This window comes from Rhincodon typus, chromosome 13 (assembly GCF_021869965.1).
Source record: "Rhincodon typus isolate 14 chromosome 13, sRhiTyp1.1, whole genome shotgun sequence".
Lineage (NCBI taxonomy): Eukaryota > Metazoa > Chordata > Chondrichthyes > Orectolobiformes > Rhincodontidae > Rhincodon > Rhincodon typus.
The window spans coordinates 34,023,379-34,037,417 of record NC_063344.1 but is presented as its reverse complement, the minus strand read 5'-3'; the positions used below and the strand labels follow the sequence as shown (position 1 = coordinate 34,037,417).

Genomic DNA, 14,039 nt, shown 5'->3' with positions numbered 1-14,039 from the left:
GAGACATCTGAAGAATTGCTGTACTTGGCATGCCTTCAACCGCTGGAGAGCTTTCCTCCTGATTCCCACTGACTTCAATTTTGCTAAAGCTCCTTGATGCCACACTAGTTTAAATGTTGCCTTGATGTCAAGGGTAGACAGTCTAATCATGGAGAGTCTGAGATGGGAAAACATAATTATACAAGTCAGTTTGGTAGTATTCACCTGTTCAGCTATATGTATCTTACCTCGTGGAGACACGAGCATACCTGGATGAAAAGCTCAAATGCATTGAATATTTTGCGTTAGCGAAAAGTAACGTTAGAATCAATAAAAGAGGAGGTAATGGAGTACAAGAAGAAAGGAGGGTGTTGAGTGAACCTTTTTATTATTCTGCGTTTTAGGTGTTTACAATTATTATTAATATTTAAATAAAACACCACTGTCATGTATGTTTACTTCTGCTTCAAAGTATGTGTAAACTCAAATGAGAAGCTGGAGGCTGATCCGAAAGGCCGAAGTGAGCAGGGGTTTAGATTATCCAATAAACGCATTGGTCTTACAGGATAGAAACACGGGCTTATTTGGAACAGAAGACTAAAAATAGTTGCTGAGGCTATAGTGACACATCTGACGTCCTATATTACATTATTACATACATGTGAACAAAAATAGAAAATCCCCAGATTTAGCCTTTGTTGTGTTGATGAATGAATGGAATTCCAGAAAATCAAAAAAAAGTTCAGGGGCAGTGACAACTCTTCACACGTTCGTTTAAAATTACCATAACAATACTGAGAGTGACAGCCCCCAGTGCACACAGCAATGTCACTGGTGTAATCCTTGATTTGATCTGCATACAAGTTTCAGGGTGCTTTAAAACTTCAGGAATGCTGTTGCCCGTGTACGGGGACACCTGCCTTTAATAGGGCCAGCGCTAAACAGTGGTGTGGGATGTTCAGATCACAAGAGTAAGTCGGTTTCCTGAGCCATGTTCTCCTTCATCGGCAAACGCGGCCAAGCATTTTATCACGCGGAACTAAATCTGGGAGCTGTTAGCAATTTTCATTTCAGCCGTCTGCTAATGAATGGCGCCTGGGTCATTCGCTTCATTAACTTGTTTTGACGAAGCATCGTTTGTGAGCTTTCACCTAATCGATTCATTCGGACTGTTAACGATTATGAATCTTGTTTAATTTTGAGGAACCCTTCAATAATGATCTTTATTAAATGTAATCTCAGGCTGAAAGATCGAGAAACCATATTCGGTTACAGAAAATGAGCAGCTATAACCGGGGTTTTGAAATGGAAAGAGTTGCACTGCGATCAGCAATACTTAATTGTAAAAATCGTCATCGATATTTATTTTTGAGCACGTTAAACTGAACGGCCAGAAGTCGAGAAATGCAACTTTTACGTTTGAGTTTTGCACTATTCCTTGTGTATAGGTTTTAATTGAATGGAGTTGAACTGTCCTATGTGTTTTGCTATATGGTGACAGGCATGGCGAAAAATTAGAATTCATAGAATCCCGACAGTGTGGGAGCAGACCGTTCGGCCCATCGGGTCTATACCGATATTCCGAAGAGCATCCTACCCAGACCGACCCTCCCTTCCCTATTACCCTGCATCTCCCGTGGCCAATCCACCTAGCCTATACATCCCTGGACATAATGAGCAATTTCTCATGGCCATTCCACCTAACTTGCACAGCTTTGGACTGTGGGAGGAAATCAGAGCACCCGGAAGAAACCCACACAGATACAAGGAGATAGTAGGAACTGCAGATGCTGGAGAATCCGAGACAACAAGGTGCATCAGAAGGGTCTAGGCCCGAAACGTCAGCCTCTCTGCTCCTATGATGCTGCTTGGCCTGCTGTGTTCATCCAGCCCTGCACCTTGTTGTCACAGATACAAGGAGACTGTGCAACCTCCACGCATGCACAGTTGTCCAAGGCGAAGGTCCCTGGCGCCGTGCGGCAACAATGCTAACCACTGAGCCACCGTGCTGCCCCTAAAATTCTTTTAGCCCTTAAGTTTAGAAACTCACTCTTGTGAGTTGTACTTAACTGAATAGTATAATTTATCAGAAATGATTTGGATACATAGAGGGACCAATATCAACATTTCCCAAATATGTCATATAAAGGCATTTGATAAACTGTGGTGGGAGACAGAAAGGTAGGTGATTGAACAGACACCATAGCATGACATGGATAGTTGAGATGCATATTAAGTTGTCTATTGAATAGACACCTAGTTTATTGATAGTTGGTCACAGTTAGCTTGGCATGTTTCGTACAGTTTTGAATTTGTGATAAACAATGTTACAAGTCTTTTGTTATGAAAATTTGCACTTCTGAATACAGAAGCTCAAATAATATTATGCTATATTTCAATCAACAGTAACATGGATGGAAATAAGGAAACAAAAGGCAGAGATGTGATGTAAAGAGTGGATCTCCAAGCCACTCTGTGTTCGGAACCACAGTCTCATAGGAGTATTATTTCACTTGAGACACACAACTGGTAGTGAGTTCAGTCAGACGATCACCATGCCTCAGGTGGTGAGGGGCAAGGTTGGTAATGCAAGACCTCTTTAGTTACCTCAGTGGTAACTGTACCCATTCAATTGGCATCATTATGCATCACAACCAGTCAACCAACTAAGCTACTTCAGAATGGTAACATAATGGCTATGTCAATGGGTTTGTAATACAGTGGTTCTCATCTGATGATGTTGTTAATGTCATAAAGTGGGATAAAATGCTAGTTTCAATAATGATAGCCATGAATAAAATTTTGCGGTCCTGAAAGTGGCCACTTAAATGGATGGAATGCTGGCATTACCTGCATCCACCACCTATTCACCTCCACTCAAAATAAGTGAGGAGCAAACAGGAAGGTCAAACTTTGAGGACTTAAGTGGCCAATTAAGGACAATTTAATAGCCTCATTCTGCCACTGTAATAATTAACTCAGGTAGATAGGCCTATCACCATATTGTGTGCCCAGCAGGTGAACCTGAGCTGGAATACTGTCAGCTTGAGTGGGTACGCCTTGATCAAAGGCAATCAATGCCTGATTGAGGGACTGAACATAGGAAAAGCGATGTGAGCAGGGACCCAACCACTTGGATCTTTTCACACCATCTTAGAAAGCCCTCACCCACAAATCACTTACCTTACACCTTGATCCTGGGTGTTCTTAGCAGCCTTGGCTTCCTCTGTGACGCTGCTGAGTATAAGAGCCACTGGCCTCATATTAGTTGGCAAGCTCTCTGGCACTACAGTGGTCTTTGGATCCTAATTCCAGGTAACAGCCCACTGTTGGTCTCACCAATGTCTGATTGGCATTGGATTCAATAGGCCATGCCATAAAGAATCACATAGATCAGCACCGCCAGCTGACGAGACCTCCACATCTTCCATAAGATCCATGTCACTGCCAACATTTTTAAATGAAGCAGATTTATTTTCCCTATCTAGCCTGTGATACCGGAACCACAGTTTTGAGTGACTTAACTGTCCTCTGAAAGGCCAAACAGGCCATTCAGTAGTTAAAAAGATGGCTCAGCTTCTCAGCAGCAATTAAGCATGGCAATACATATTAGCTTTGACCCAAGTCACCCAAAGAATTGAAAAAAGAAACTCATGTATTCATAATGGTAAACCAAAATATTTGGACCCTGAATGTTACAAAAAACATATGCTTTTTAAATAGCCAATTGTCAGCTCATTAGTGTAGAAATTAATTGGATGCACAAACACCTTAGTCATCGAAGTATTCCTCACAGCAAAGCCCATACATAAACAGATATGTCATAGAGTCATAAAGCATGTCCTTTTATAAACTTAGTCTTCATCTGTGAAACAATGCATTCCTGGTTAGTTCTTATTTCCTGAAGACTTACTAGCTAATGAGACCTCACTGCTTAGCACTCAGTCACTGTAAAGCTTTCTAGAGTATTCAAACTTTCTATCAGCTTTCATTTCTACAGCTATCAACATACAGCTCCCTCTCTGTCAGGTTGCTGTGTGAGTTTTCTCCTTTTCTCTGCTAGTTAGTGAGAAAATGGTGCAAACACTCAACAGGCCAGTCCAACATCTGTACAAAGTATTGAGTTCAATCCAGATATTAGTCTCTACCGCAAGCTCACTGTTACAGGCTTTTTCTTAAGGGGAACGATCTGCTAAGTGTTTGATTTTCCAGACTTGAAACTTTTTTTTTTGTTATTGAGCCAGATTATGAACATTTGTACAAAATGATTCAATAGCAGCTCACAGGAAATTATATTATGTGTGAAAACTTTGATCAATTGTGCAGAATATTTTTCAATGAACTTTTTTTAATAAAAACTCTAATAAATGTTTTCTGTTTCAGATGGCTTCTAATGACCACTTTAGTGTGGAATACTCTGGGGATCCCCAGCCTGGGGACTTAATTGAAATATTTAGACCTGCATATCAGCATTGGGCTCTTTACCTGGGAGATGGTTATGTTATAAATGTCACACCTTTAGGTAAGATAAATGCATGAGAAAAAAATTAATGCCAACTTTGACCTTTGACTCTGTTCTAAACTATCCAAATTTAAAACTAATCTTTAGTTTAAAATAGCCCTTAAATGCTATATTGTCTTGATTCTTAAATCTTCAATGTGATCCAAATAAAGACACACAATTTAAACAGTAACATGAGATTCTACTCCAACCCATCCTTGAGCTATAACCCCTATTCAAGCCTTTGTTCAGTTTCTTGCCAGATTCAACTCCAAAATGTGAGACAAGTTCCCTCAATAAATGTGTGCTCATTATAGGACCAAAACCTCACTAAATACTAGGACATACCACGCACATCAGGAACAAAAACAAAGTTGCTCTAAAAAGCTCAGCAGCTCTGGCAGCATCTGTGAAGGGGGTGGGGGGAAACAGAGTTAACATTTCAGGTCCAGTGACCCTTCCTCAGAACTGATAGTGGCTGGGAAAACGTCAGTTTATAGACAGAAAAAAGGGGCGGGCATGGGGTAGGGAGTAAACGATAAGGTAGATCCTAGAGAGAGAGAAGAGCAGCTGGACAGACAAAGTGTTGCTAACGATCAGGCTGGGAGGGTGAATAGTTGTTAATGGGGACTGTTAGTGACTAACAACAGGGGGTGTGTAATGGCAGGTTATGTGGTAACAAGGCCTGGTGTGTGGGACAGGGGGCTGGGACATGGGAGAGTTTAGGCCCTAAAATTATTGAACTCAGTATTGAGTCTGGAGGGCTGTAGGGTCCCCAAGCGGAAAATGAGTTGTTGTTCTTCTAGCTTGCAAAGAGCTTCACTGGAACACTGCAGCAAGCCAGAGACAGAGATGTTGGTCAGGGAACAAGGTGGTGCATTAAAGTGACAGGCAACAGGTAGTTCAGGGTCTTTTTTGTGAGCAGAAAGTAGATGTTCTGCGAAGCGGTCACCTAGTCTATGACACCATACCACACACATACTCTCCTATCTCAACTTAATTGTGGTTCCTTGATTTGAGAAGCCCATGTACTCAAAAATCGTGGTTTTCTGCCATGGGACTTCATGAGACTGAACAGGCTAATTTTAAACCAACAGATGTTTATGCACATAGTGCAGTGTGTCCAAGAGGTGGTAGGATCTGATTTCAGGATTTGTTTTTTTTCTTTCTCCTGCTACTCTGCCTTATTGTCAACATTGTTATGACTTAAAGCATGATGCAGCTTGAAAAACAAGTTGTTGCTATTTTGGTAGCAACCTCCTGACAGTCATTAATGTCAATTTATTTGCACCTCAAGAAGAACTTGAGAGTGTGTATGTAACATTTTCTCTGATCCGTCACTCCTAGAACACTGGCATTTGAAGACTGCAGAAATAAGACCTGGCAGGGAAGATGCTTTTCTGCCATCTGAACACAGTAACCAGTTCATCGTAGTTGAATTTGTAGGAGTTTTGCACGAATGAGTGTGGAGTTGGATTAAAAAAGTACACAAGTGTTTGTTGGCCCCCACTTTGATTCAGGTGAATGTAGCAGAGACGTTGCTGACAGGATTTTTCTGTACTCTAATGTGTCACTGACCCACAGAGTTTAGGTCTCACGACTGTAAAGGAATATGGTGATGCCAACTGCTCTGTACACTAGGACTTTTATTGACATGCAGATGTCTTTGTTTTCAAACACTTACTGCTATAGTTTACTGAAGACTGGTGTAGCTGATCTGGAGTTGGACCTCTTCTTCAGTGGTGGCTTTTTTGAGAGAGGTGGCTAGTAAAATATGGGAAGTGCCGAAGATATTTCAAAGTCTCTCCTACATATTTGGGAAGTGAAATAATTAGACATGTGTGAGTTGAAATGCGTTTTGTTTTGGCAACATTCAAGGACAGGCCAAATTTCTCTTATGCAGAATTGACGAGACTGATAGTGGCTTGTAAACCTGGTGTAAATTTAATGGAAAATGATATGACAGTTCAGTTTCGGCATGGATATGACTGAGGTTAAAGAATAACCCAAACAGTAGGAGAACAGGTGAAAGATGTCTGCGGGCGAATCTTACTTTTGTTAGCGTTTTTCCAAGTTGCAACAATGTTTATGGAGGTTTTGTCACTGCAAGGCCAAGTGAGTTCTCACATATGTTATCTGCACCATCTTAGAATCAGAGCGTCAGAGAGTAATACAGCATGGAAACAGGTCCTTTGGCCCAAACTGGTCCATGCTGACCGTGATGCCCCCTCAGTTCCAATTGCCCGCATTTGGTCCATATCCCTCTAAACCCTTCCTATCCATGTACCTATGCAAATGTTTTTTAAATGTTGCTGTTGTACCTGCCTGAACCACTTTACCTGGCAGCCCATTCCATATACACACTACTCTCTGTATGAAGAAGTTGCCCCTCAGGTCCTTCTTAAATCTTTCCCCTCTCACCTTTTTTTTCCTTCTTTTATTCACGGGATGAGGGTGTCACTGGCTAGGCCAGCATTTATTGCCCATCCCTAATTGCCCAGAGGGCAGTTAAGAGTCAACCACATTGCTGTGGGTCTGGAGTCACATGTAGGCCAGACCAGGTAAGGTTGGCAGTTTCCTTCCCTAAAGGACATTAGTGAACCAGATGGTTTTTTTCCTGACAGTCGGCCATGGATTCATGGTCATCATTAGATTATTAATTCCAGATTTTTATTGAATTCAAATTCCACCATCTGCCATGGCAGAATTTGAACTTGGGTCCCCAGAACATATCTGGGTAAAAACCGAAAGAACTCCAGATGCTATAAATCAGGAACAAAACAAAGTTGCTGGAAAAGCCCAGCAGGCCTGGCAGCATCTGTGAAGGAAAAAACACAGAGTTAATGTTTCGGGTCCAGTGACCCTTCCCCAGAACTGATGATGGCTGGGAAAACATCAGTCTATATGCAGAAAATAGGGAGGTGGGTGGGGTAGAGAGTAAACGATAGGATAGGACCCAAAGAAAGAGAAAGACAGTTGGACAGACAAAAGAGTTGCTAACGATCAGGCTGGGAGGGTGAATAGTTGTTAATGGGGGCTGTTAGTGACTAACAACAGGGGGTGTGTAATGGCAGGCTATGTGGTAATAAGGGGTTTAAACCCCTATGTGTGTGGAGTAGGGGGCTGGGACATGGGAGAGTTTAGGCCCTAAAATTATTGAACTCAATATTGAGTCCAGAGGGCTGTAGGGTCCCCAAATGGAAAATGAGGTGTTGTTCCTCCAGTATGTGTTGGGCTTCACTGGAACACTATCTATGCCCCTCATGATTTTATACACCTCAATAAAGTCACCCCTCATTCACCTACGTTCCAAGAAGTAAAGCCCTATCCTGGCCAACCTCTCCCTATAACTCAAGCCTACTAGTCCTGGCAACATCCTCGTAAATCTTCGGATCACACTTTCCATTTTAACTATATCATTCCTACAAAAGGATGACCAAAACTATACACAATACACCAAGTGCGGCCTCACCAACGACTTATACATTTGTTACATAACAACATCCCAACTCCTATACTCAATGCCCCAAACGATGGAGGCCAGCATGCTAAATGCCTTCTTCACTACCCTGTCCAGCTGTGATGCCGCTTTCAACGAACTATGTACTTGTACTCCTAGGTCCCTCTGTTCAACAACACTCCTCAGGACCTTACCATCTACTGTATATGTCCTACCTTGGTTTGACTTTCCAAAATGCAACACCTCACACTTATCTATATTGAGTTGCATTTGCCAATCCTTAGCCCACTTCCCCATCTGATTAAGATCCCTCTGTAATTTTTGATAACCTTCCTCGCTATCAACAATATCTCCTAATTTTGTATCATCCGCAAACTTACGAATCATGCCTTATACATTCATATCCAGATCAATTATGTAAAAAACAAGTAACAATAGTAACCTAACCTTCATGACTAGCCTGCCGTGCGGGTCCTTGTAAAAGGCCTAACTAAAGTCCATATAGACAACATTGAGTGCCCTCCCTCATCTATTCTCTTGTTTACCTCTTTGAAAACTCTAAAAGATTTGTCAGATATGACTTCCCACGCACAAATCCGTACTGAGTATCCCTAATCAGACCTTGACTATCCAAATGTTGGTTGATCCTGTCCCTCAATATTCTCTCCAATAACTTGCCTACACTAGCTTGTCATTGCCACCTTTCTTAAACAACGGAATATTAGCCACCTTCCAGTCTTCTGGAACTTCACCAGTGGCTGAAGATGAAGCAAAAATCTCTGAAAGGCCCTCTGCAATTTCTTTCTGAGCCTCCCACAATGTCAGAGGATGGAGTTGATTAGGCCCAGGGGATTTATCCACCGTAATGTGATCTAAGGCTGCAAATACCTCCTCTCTGGTAACACATGCGGTCCAAAACATCCCCTCTTGTTTCCCTTATTTTCTTAACATCCACTGTTCTCTCCTCAGTAAATACTGACAGGGACAGACTGTCCCTGGACTCTTGATATCACACTTTTAAAAGCCTCCCAATTGCCAGTCGTTCTTTTTCCTTCAAACAGATTCACCCAATCAACTGCTGCTAGATCCTGCCTCATGGTCCCAAAATTGAACCTGCTCCAGTTCAGCACCTTAACCTGCGGATCTGTCTTATCTTTTTCCATAACTGTATTAAAATTAAGGGAGTTATGGTCACTGGACCCAAAGTGCTCTCCAACTGAGACTTCAGTCACTTGCCTGACCTCGTTTCCTAAGAGGAGGTCCAGTGTTGCACCCTCCCGAGTAGGGCCCCCTACATATTGGTTTAGGAAACTTTCTCGGAAACATTTGACAAATTCGACCCCATCCAGGCCTTTTACGCTCTGGGTGACCCAGTCAATATGGGGGAAATTAAAATCTCCAACCAATGCTACTCTATTATTCCTACAGGTATCTGCAGTCTCTCTACACATCTGCTCCTCTAGTACCTGCTGGCTATTTGGGGGTCTATAATACAGTTCCAACAGAGTGACCATCCCCTTCTTGTTTCTACATTCTAACCATATCTTCTTACTTGATGACCCCTTAAGAATATCCTCTCTAAGCACTGTTGCTACGTCCTCACTTGTCAAAAGGGCAACTCCCGATCCCCCCAATCTTACCAGAGGTCTTCCCAGAACAACGCACCACTGTGTCCTTGCACCCATGCCATTTTTGAAAGGCTACTGTGTACCCAGACAGGTGTTTGCAAGGCAATTCCACATTGCCACTCACCAGTAACAGACTGTTGAGTATTGACAAGTATTCTGTATGTCTGCGCTAAACAGACCCTAAACATCAGTAGTGAAAGCCTTTGACTCTGCCTGAAGTGCCAATGTGCAACAGGCAAGGCATGACATGAAAAGGCAAGGCTCAACTTGGTATTGATTATGAGAGCATTCAGGACAGCACAAAAACGAATCAGCATTAAGAGAGTTAACAAGCACCACTGAGTTGTGGCCTGGTCTAATTCTCATGCTAGGTCTCTGTTTGCACATACAAATATAACCCTGCTACAGCCATTTCAATGCTAGTTGCTGATGTGCTCTGCAGTGCTCACTGTGTGGCCTGCTAGTGCATCAGAGGGGTGCTAATATGGTCATGATGGGTTTGCAGATGCCAATGTCTGTAGATCAAGGGTCTCTGCAGCTGGTACCCATGGACCGTGCCCTGAAAGGTTGCTGCCCAGTGTCCAACCTAGAGGTCATTTGGAGCAAGGAGTGAGCTGAATTATCCAGGTACCTGCTCTGGTTTCCATGTCAAGTTTTCTTAACATCCAGCTTATTTCACAGATTTGGTCAGATGAAGATTAATCAGGAGAGTCATAACTTTAACAAGGTGTTTAACAAGTGCTAATCCCTATCAGTTGGCATGCCGCCACTGCCTAGCGAGAATCTCATTACTCCGCTCATAAAAAGCATAAAAGGTGGTGCAAGAGGATCCCACATCGAGAAGGATCTTGCTACACTTGTTGCTCAATTGTGCCATACACTTCCCGATAGCCCATTGTCAAAATGTTTTGGCAAAGATCTGTAGCTCGGGTTGTGGGTGAGGTTGTTGAATTGCTCGCTGAGCCGGCTTGTTCTCGTTCAGACCTTTTGTCACCATGCTGGGTGACATCATTAGTGGACCCTTCAATGAAGCAATGTTATTCTACTCCACTTGGAATTTATACTGTTTGGTCCGTTATAGTGAGTAGTGTCATTTCCGGTTTTGATCTGTATGAGTTTGTATATTTGGGTCCAATTCTATATGTTTGTTGATTGCACTACGGATGGAGAACATGCCTCGAGGAATTCCCATGCGTGTTTATGTTTGTGTCGGGCTAGTGTGGTTACCTTGTCCCACTTAAACTGATGGCCTTCATTGTCTGAGTGTACCAATACCAAGGAGTGTTCATACTAGCACCCCTCTGATGCACTAGCAGGCCACACAGTGAGCATTGCACAGCACATCAGCAACTAAATTGAAATGGCTGTAGCAGGGTTATATTTGTATGTGCGAACAGAGACCCAGCTTGAGGATTAGACCAGGCCACATCTCATTTATGCTTGCTAACTCTCTTAATGCTGATTCGTTGTTGTGCTGTCCTGAACGCTCACATAATCCATGCCAAGTTGAGCCTTGCCTTTTCATGTCATGCCTTGCCTGTTGCACATTGGCACTTCAGTCAGAGTCAAAGCAGAGACAAATATTACATCGGACAGACAGGAAGGAAACTAGCCATCAGAATACATGAACATCAGCTCACAGCAAAACGGCACGATGAACTCTCCTTAATATCGGTACACTCAGACAATGAAGGCCATCAATTTAAATGGGACAAGGTAACCATAATAGCCCAAGCCAAACATAGACACGCATAGGAATTCCTAGAAGCATGGTTCTCCACCTGTAAGGCAATCAATAAACATATAGAATTGGACCCTATATACAAAGCCACACAGACCAAACTGGAAATGACACTACTCACCATAACGGACCAGACAGTATAAATTCCAAGCAGGGTAGAATAACCCCTTCATCTGATGATGTCACCTAGCATGGTGACAAAACATCTGAATGAGAACAAGCCAGCTCGGTGAGCAAGTCAACTCATTCTCACTCAAACTCTGTGAGATACTGTATTATCATTCTCTTTACTAACTCACTCTCAAGCACTCTATGTTTACTATACCGTATTTCCATTTGCTCATTCGTAAAACCACGTTTTTGTATTACATTTTACTTTTACAAGACAAAATAAATTAAACATCCCTTCCAACCCATTACTGTTTCTTTACACCTTCCAAGTCTTATCGACCGAATGCTGCAAGCAATGTTTAGACCTGTTTCTGTATCAAAGGCTACTCCTGAATAAGTGTTAATACTGTAGCCTACTCAGAACAATGCCATCCCTACCATTGTGTCTCCATAACTCACTCAAAACTATGGAAAGGTTATAATATTCTATATTAACTGTCTGTCAGGATCTGATTTGGTTGCAGGACATCACTTTCCTCCACTAGCATGTCCCTACAGTCTGCTGCTCTTTATCTCTTTGAAATTTCCTTATACTCTAACTGTCTCTTAACTGTACTACCTAGTCCTAACTTTTATTTAGGATTACTGTCTTGTACTAACATATGGATTTATACCAATCATATACGCATTAAATAGGACCACTACTCTCTTTAAGAAACTTACAATCCAAACAGTGCTTCCGTGAAACTGCATGAATGAATGTGTAAGAACGGCCTAAACCTACAATAGTAAATGAAATCTCACGACCCAGCTGTGGGAGATCAGTTTAATATCCTCTATACTTTTATTTAGTGCATGTATAATTTCTCACTTATTTAGATCATAAAGACAAAAGGACTAACATCTCTTAATTATGCAAGCTCAAACCGAGCAGATATGCTAATCCCATCAGGAGTAACAAATAGCATTTAGCAAGTGCTTAAACCATCTCCGGTTTCCCCTGGACAGATGTTGCTCAAGTTTATGTACAACAGATACAACTATGCGACACCATAGTGCTAAAACTTTAATGTATGTAAAAACTGTGTATCAAAGAGGCTACTATAAAACTGTACTTCGGATCCCATCACCACCTCGAACTGTGCTACTGCAGGTGCTCAATAAAGAGGCTATTTTCCCTACTCACCAATCTCGGTCGTTCCTGAACACGATCCCACAGACCCCTATAAGATTTCATCCTGTGAATCTCTTCAGCTGATGATTATAAAACATTACAAAATGACAACAAAGAGCTCATAACAGTTGAAGCAAACATAGTTATTTGTATGGACCATAAGCAGGTATTTAGAGCAGATCAATAGTTGTATTAACATTGGAAAAGTTTACATTGTTACAGTAAATTGTATTTAAAACATAACTTTTTTTAACAGCTATAACATCATAGTTGCAATATGTTAAAATAAGAAGAATACTGGTGACCTTAGAAGCCTGTAGTCTTCTTCCTGAACCAAAAGCAGTCTTACTGTCTTACTAAATCTCTCTTTTCTTTCAACAGAGGAGGGGCCAGCTGCACCATTCACTAGCGCAAAGTCAGTTTTCAGCAGGAAAGCAATGGCAAAAATGCAACTACTTAAAGATGTTGTTGGGCAAGACACTTTCAAAATAAATAATAAATATGATGACAAACACACACCTTTACCAGTGCATGAAATTGTTAAGCGAGCAGAATTTCTGATTGGTCAGGAAGTGTCGTATGATTTGCTTGGAAATAACTGTGAACATTTTGTCACTTTACTTCGTTATGGTGAGGGTGTGTCTGATCAGGTATGAAACTTTGTCTAAAAGTCTATCTCAATTATAATTATTTTGTGCAATTCTAATATACCCACTTCACCTCAGAAAACAAATGTAAGATGCAGATCTCAGACTGATGTAAGATTCATTGCCGATGCCAATTTCCTTAGGGTTCTTTACTCATATACCTTCAGATTTGTGCAAGCTAAAGGAACATTTAACATTGGCAAAAGATCATTATTCTTGAATGGGTATCTCATTGAAAAGTATACATGAACAAAATGCTTGTCAATTCGCAAAGAAATATTAGCAAGCATTTTGTAAAATGATGCCTGTCAATTTCTAAATAGCTCTGAAGTAGACGCCTCTATCATAAAATGTTTTTGGATATATTGAAATGATTCTTTCATGTTTACTTTTTAACATGACATTTAATCAATGCGTTCCCACAATAGCTGACCAGTTATATTAATATTTTGTTGTTTGTTTCCTCAGGCAGACAGAGCTATAAGTGCCATTTCCTTTGTAACGGCTGCCGCTAGTGCCTTCTCACTGGTTGGACTATTTCATAATCGATCAAGGCAAAGAGATTATTGAAAGATATAAGAGAATTAGGGGAAAGTAATTGAATATGAAAATTGTGACAAATTTAAAATAAATGAACAAAAATATAGTTTGCTATCTTTTATTGCCATCTTCTTATAAGTTTTAAACTGTTATATTCAAACATTTTTAGCCAAATTGTTAGTTTTTTTTTCTGGAAAATAATGATGGTAATTTTAAATCATCTTAAATTCAGAAAACATGAAACATTTTCTGTAGTAT

At 41.2% G+C, this 14,039-nt stretch overlaps 1 protein-coding gene across 2 annotated transcripts; it reads left to right on the top strand.

The window, feature by feature from the left end:
• The first annotated feature begins 819 nt into the window (after positions 1 to 819).
• On the top strand, positions 820 to 13,839 carry plaat1 (phospholipase A and acyltransferase 1). Of its 2 annotated transcripts, XM_048604618.1 has the most exons (5): positions 820 to 950; positions 2,386 to 2,558; positions 4,363 to 4,501; positions 12,976 to 13,244; positions 13,710 to 13,839. In XM_048604618.1, the coding sequence occupies exons 2-5, from the start codon at positions 2,535 to 2,537 to the stop codon at positions 13,809 to 13,811; spliced, it is 534 nt and encodes a 177-aa protein (XP_048460575.1). In that variant the 5' UTR covers positions 820 to 950; positions 2,386 to 2,534; the 3' UTR covers positions 13,812 to 13,839. The 2 variants fall into 2 exon arrangements, with proteins under 2 accessions (XP_048460575.1, XP_020391181.1); XM_020535592.2 differs by lacking the exon at positions 2,386 to 2,558.
• The last annotated feature ends 200 nt before the right edge of the window (positions 13,840 to 14,039 follow it).

What these genes read in the sequence shown, in the direction of transcription:
- plaat1 (XM_048604618.1), top strand. Translation starts at nt 2,535, where the DNA reads ATGCCTCAGGTGGTGAGGGGCAAG. An exon ending in CTCAGGTGGTGAGGGGCAAG is followed by an intron (nt 2,559 to 4,362) that starts GTTGGTAATGCA and finishes TTTCTGTTTCAG; the next exon opens with ATGGCTTCTAATGACCACTT. An exon ending in GTGAGGGTGTGTCTGATCAG is followed by an intron (nt 13,245 to 13,709) that starts GTATGAAACTTT and finishes TTGTTTCCTCAG; the next exon opens with GCAGACAGAGCTATAAGTGC.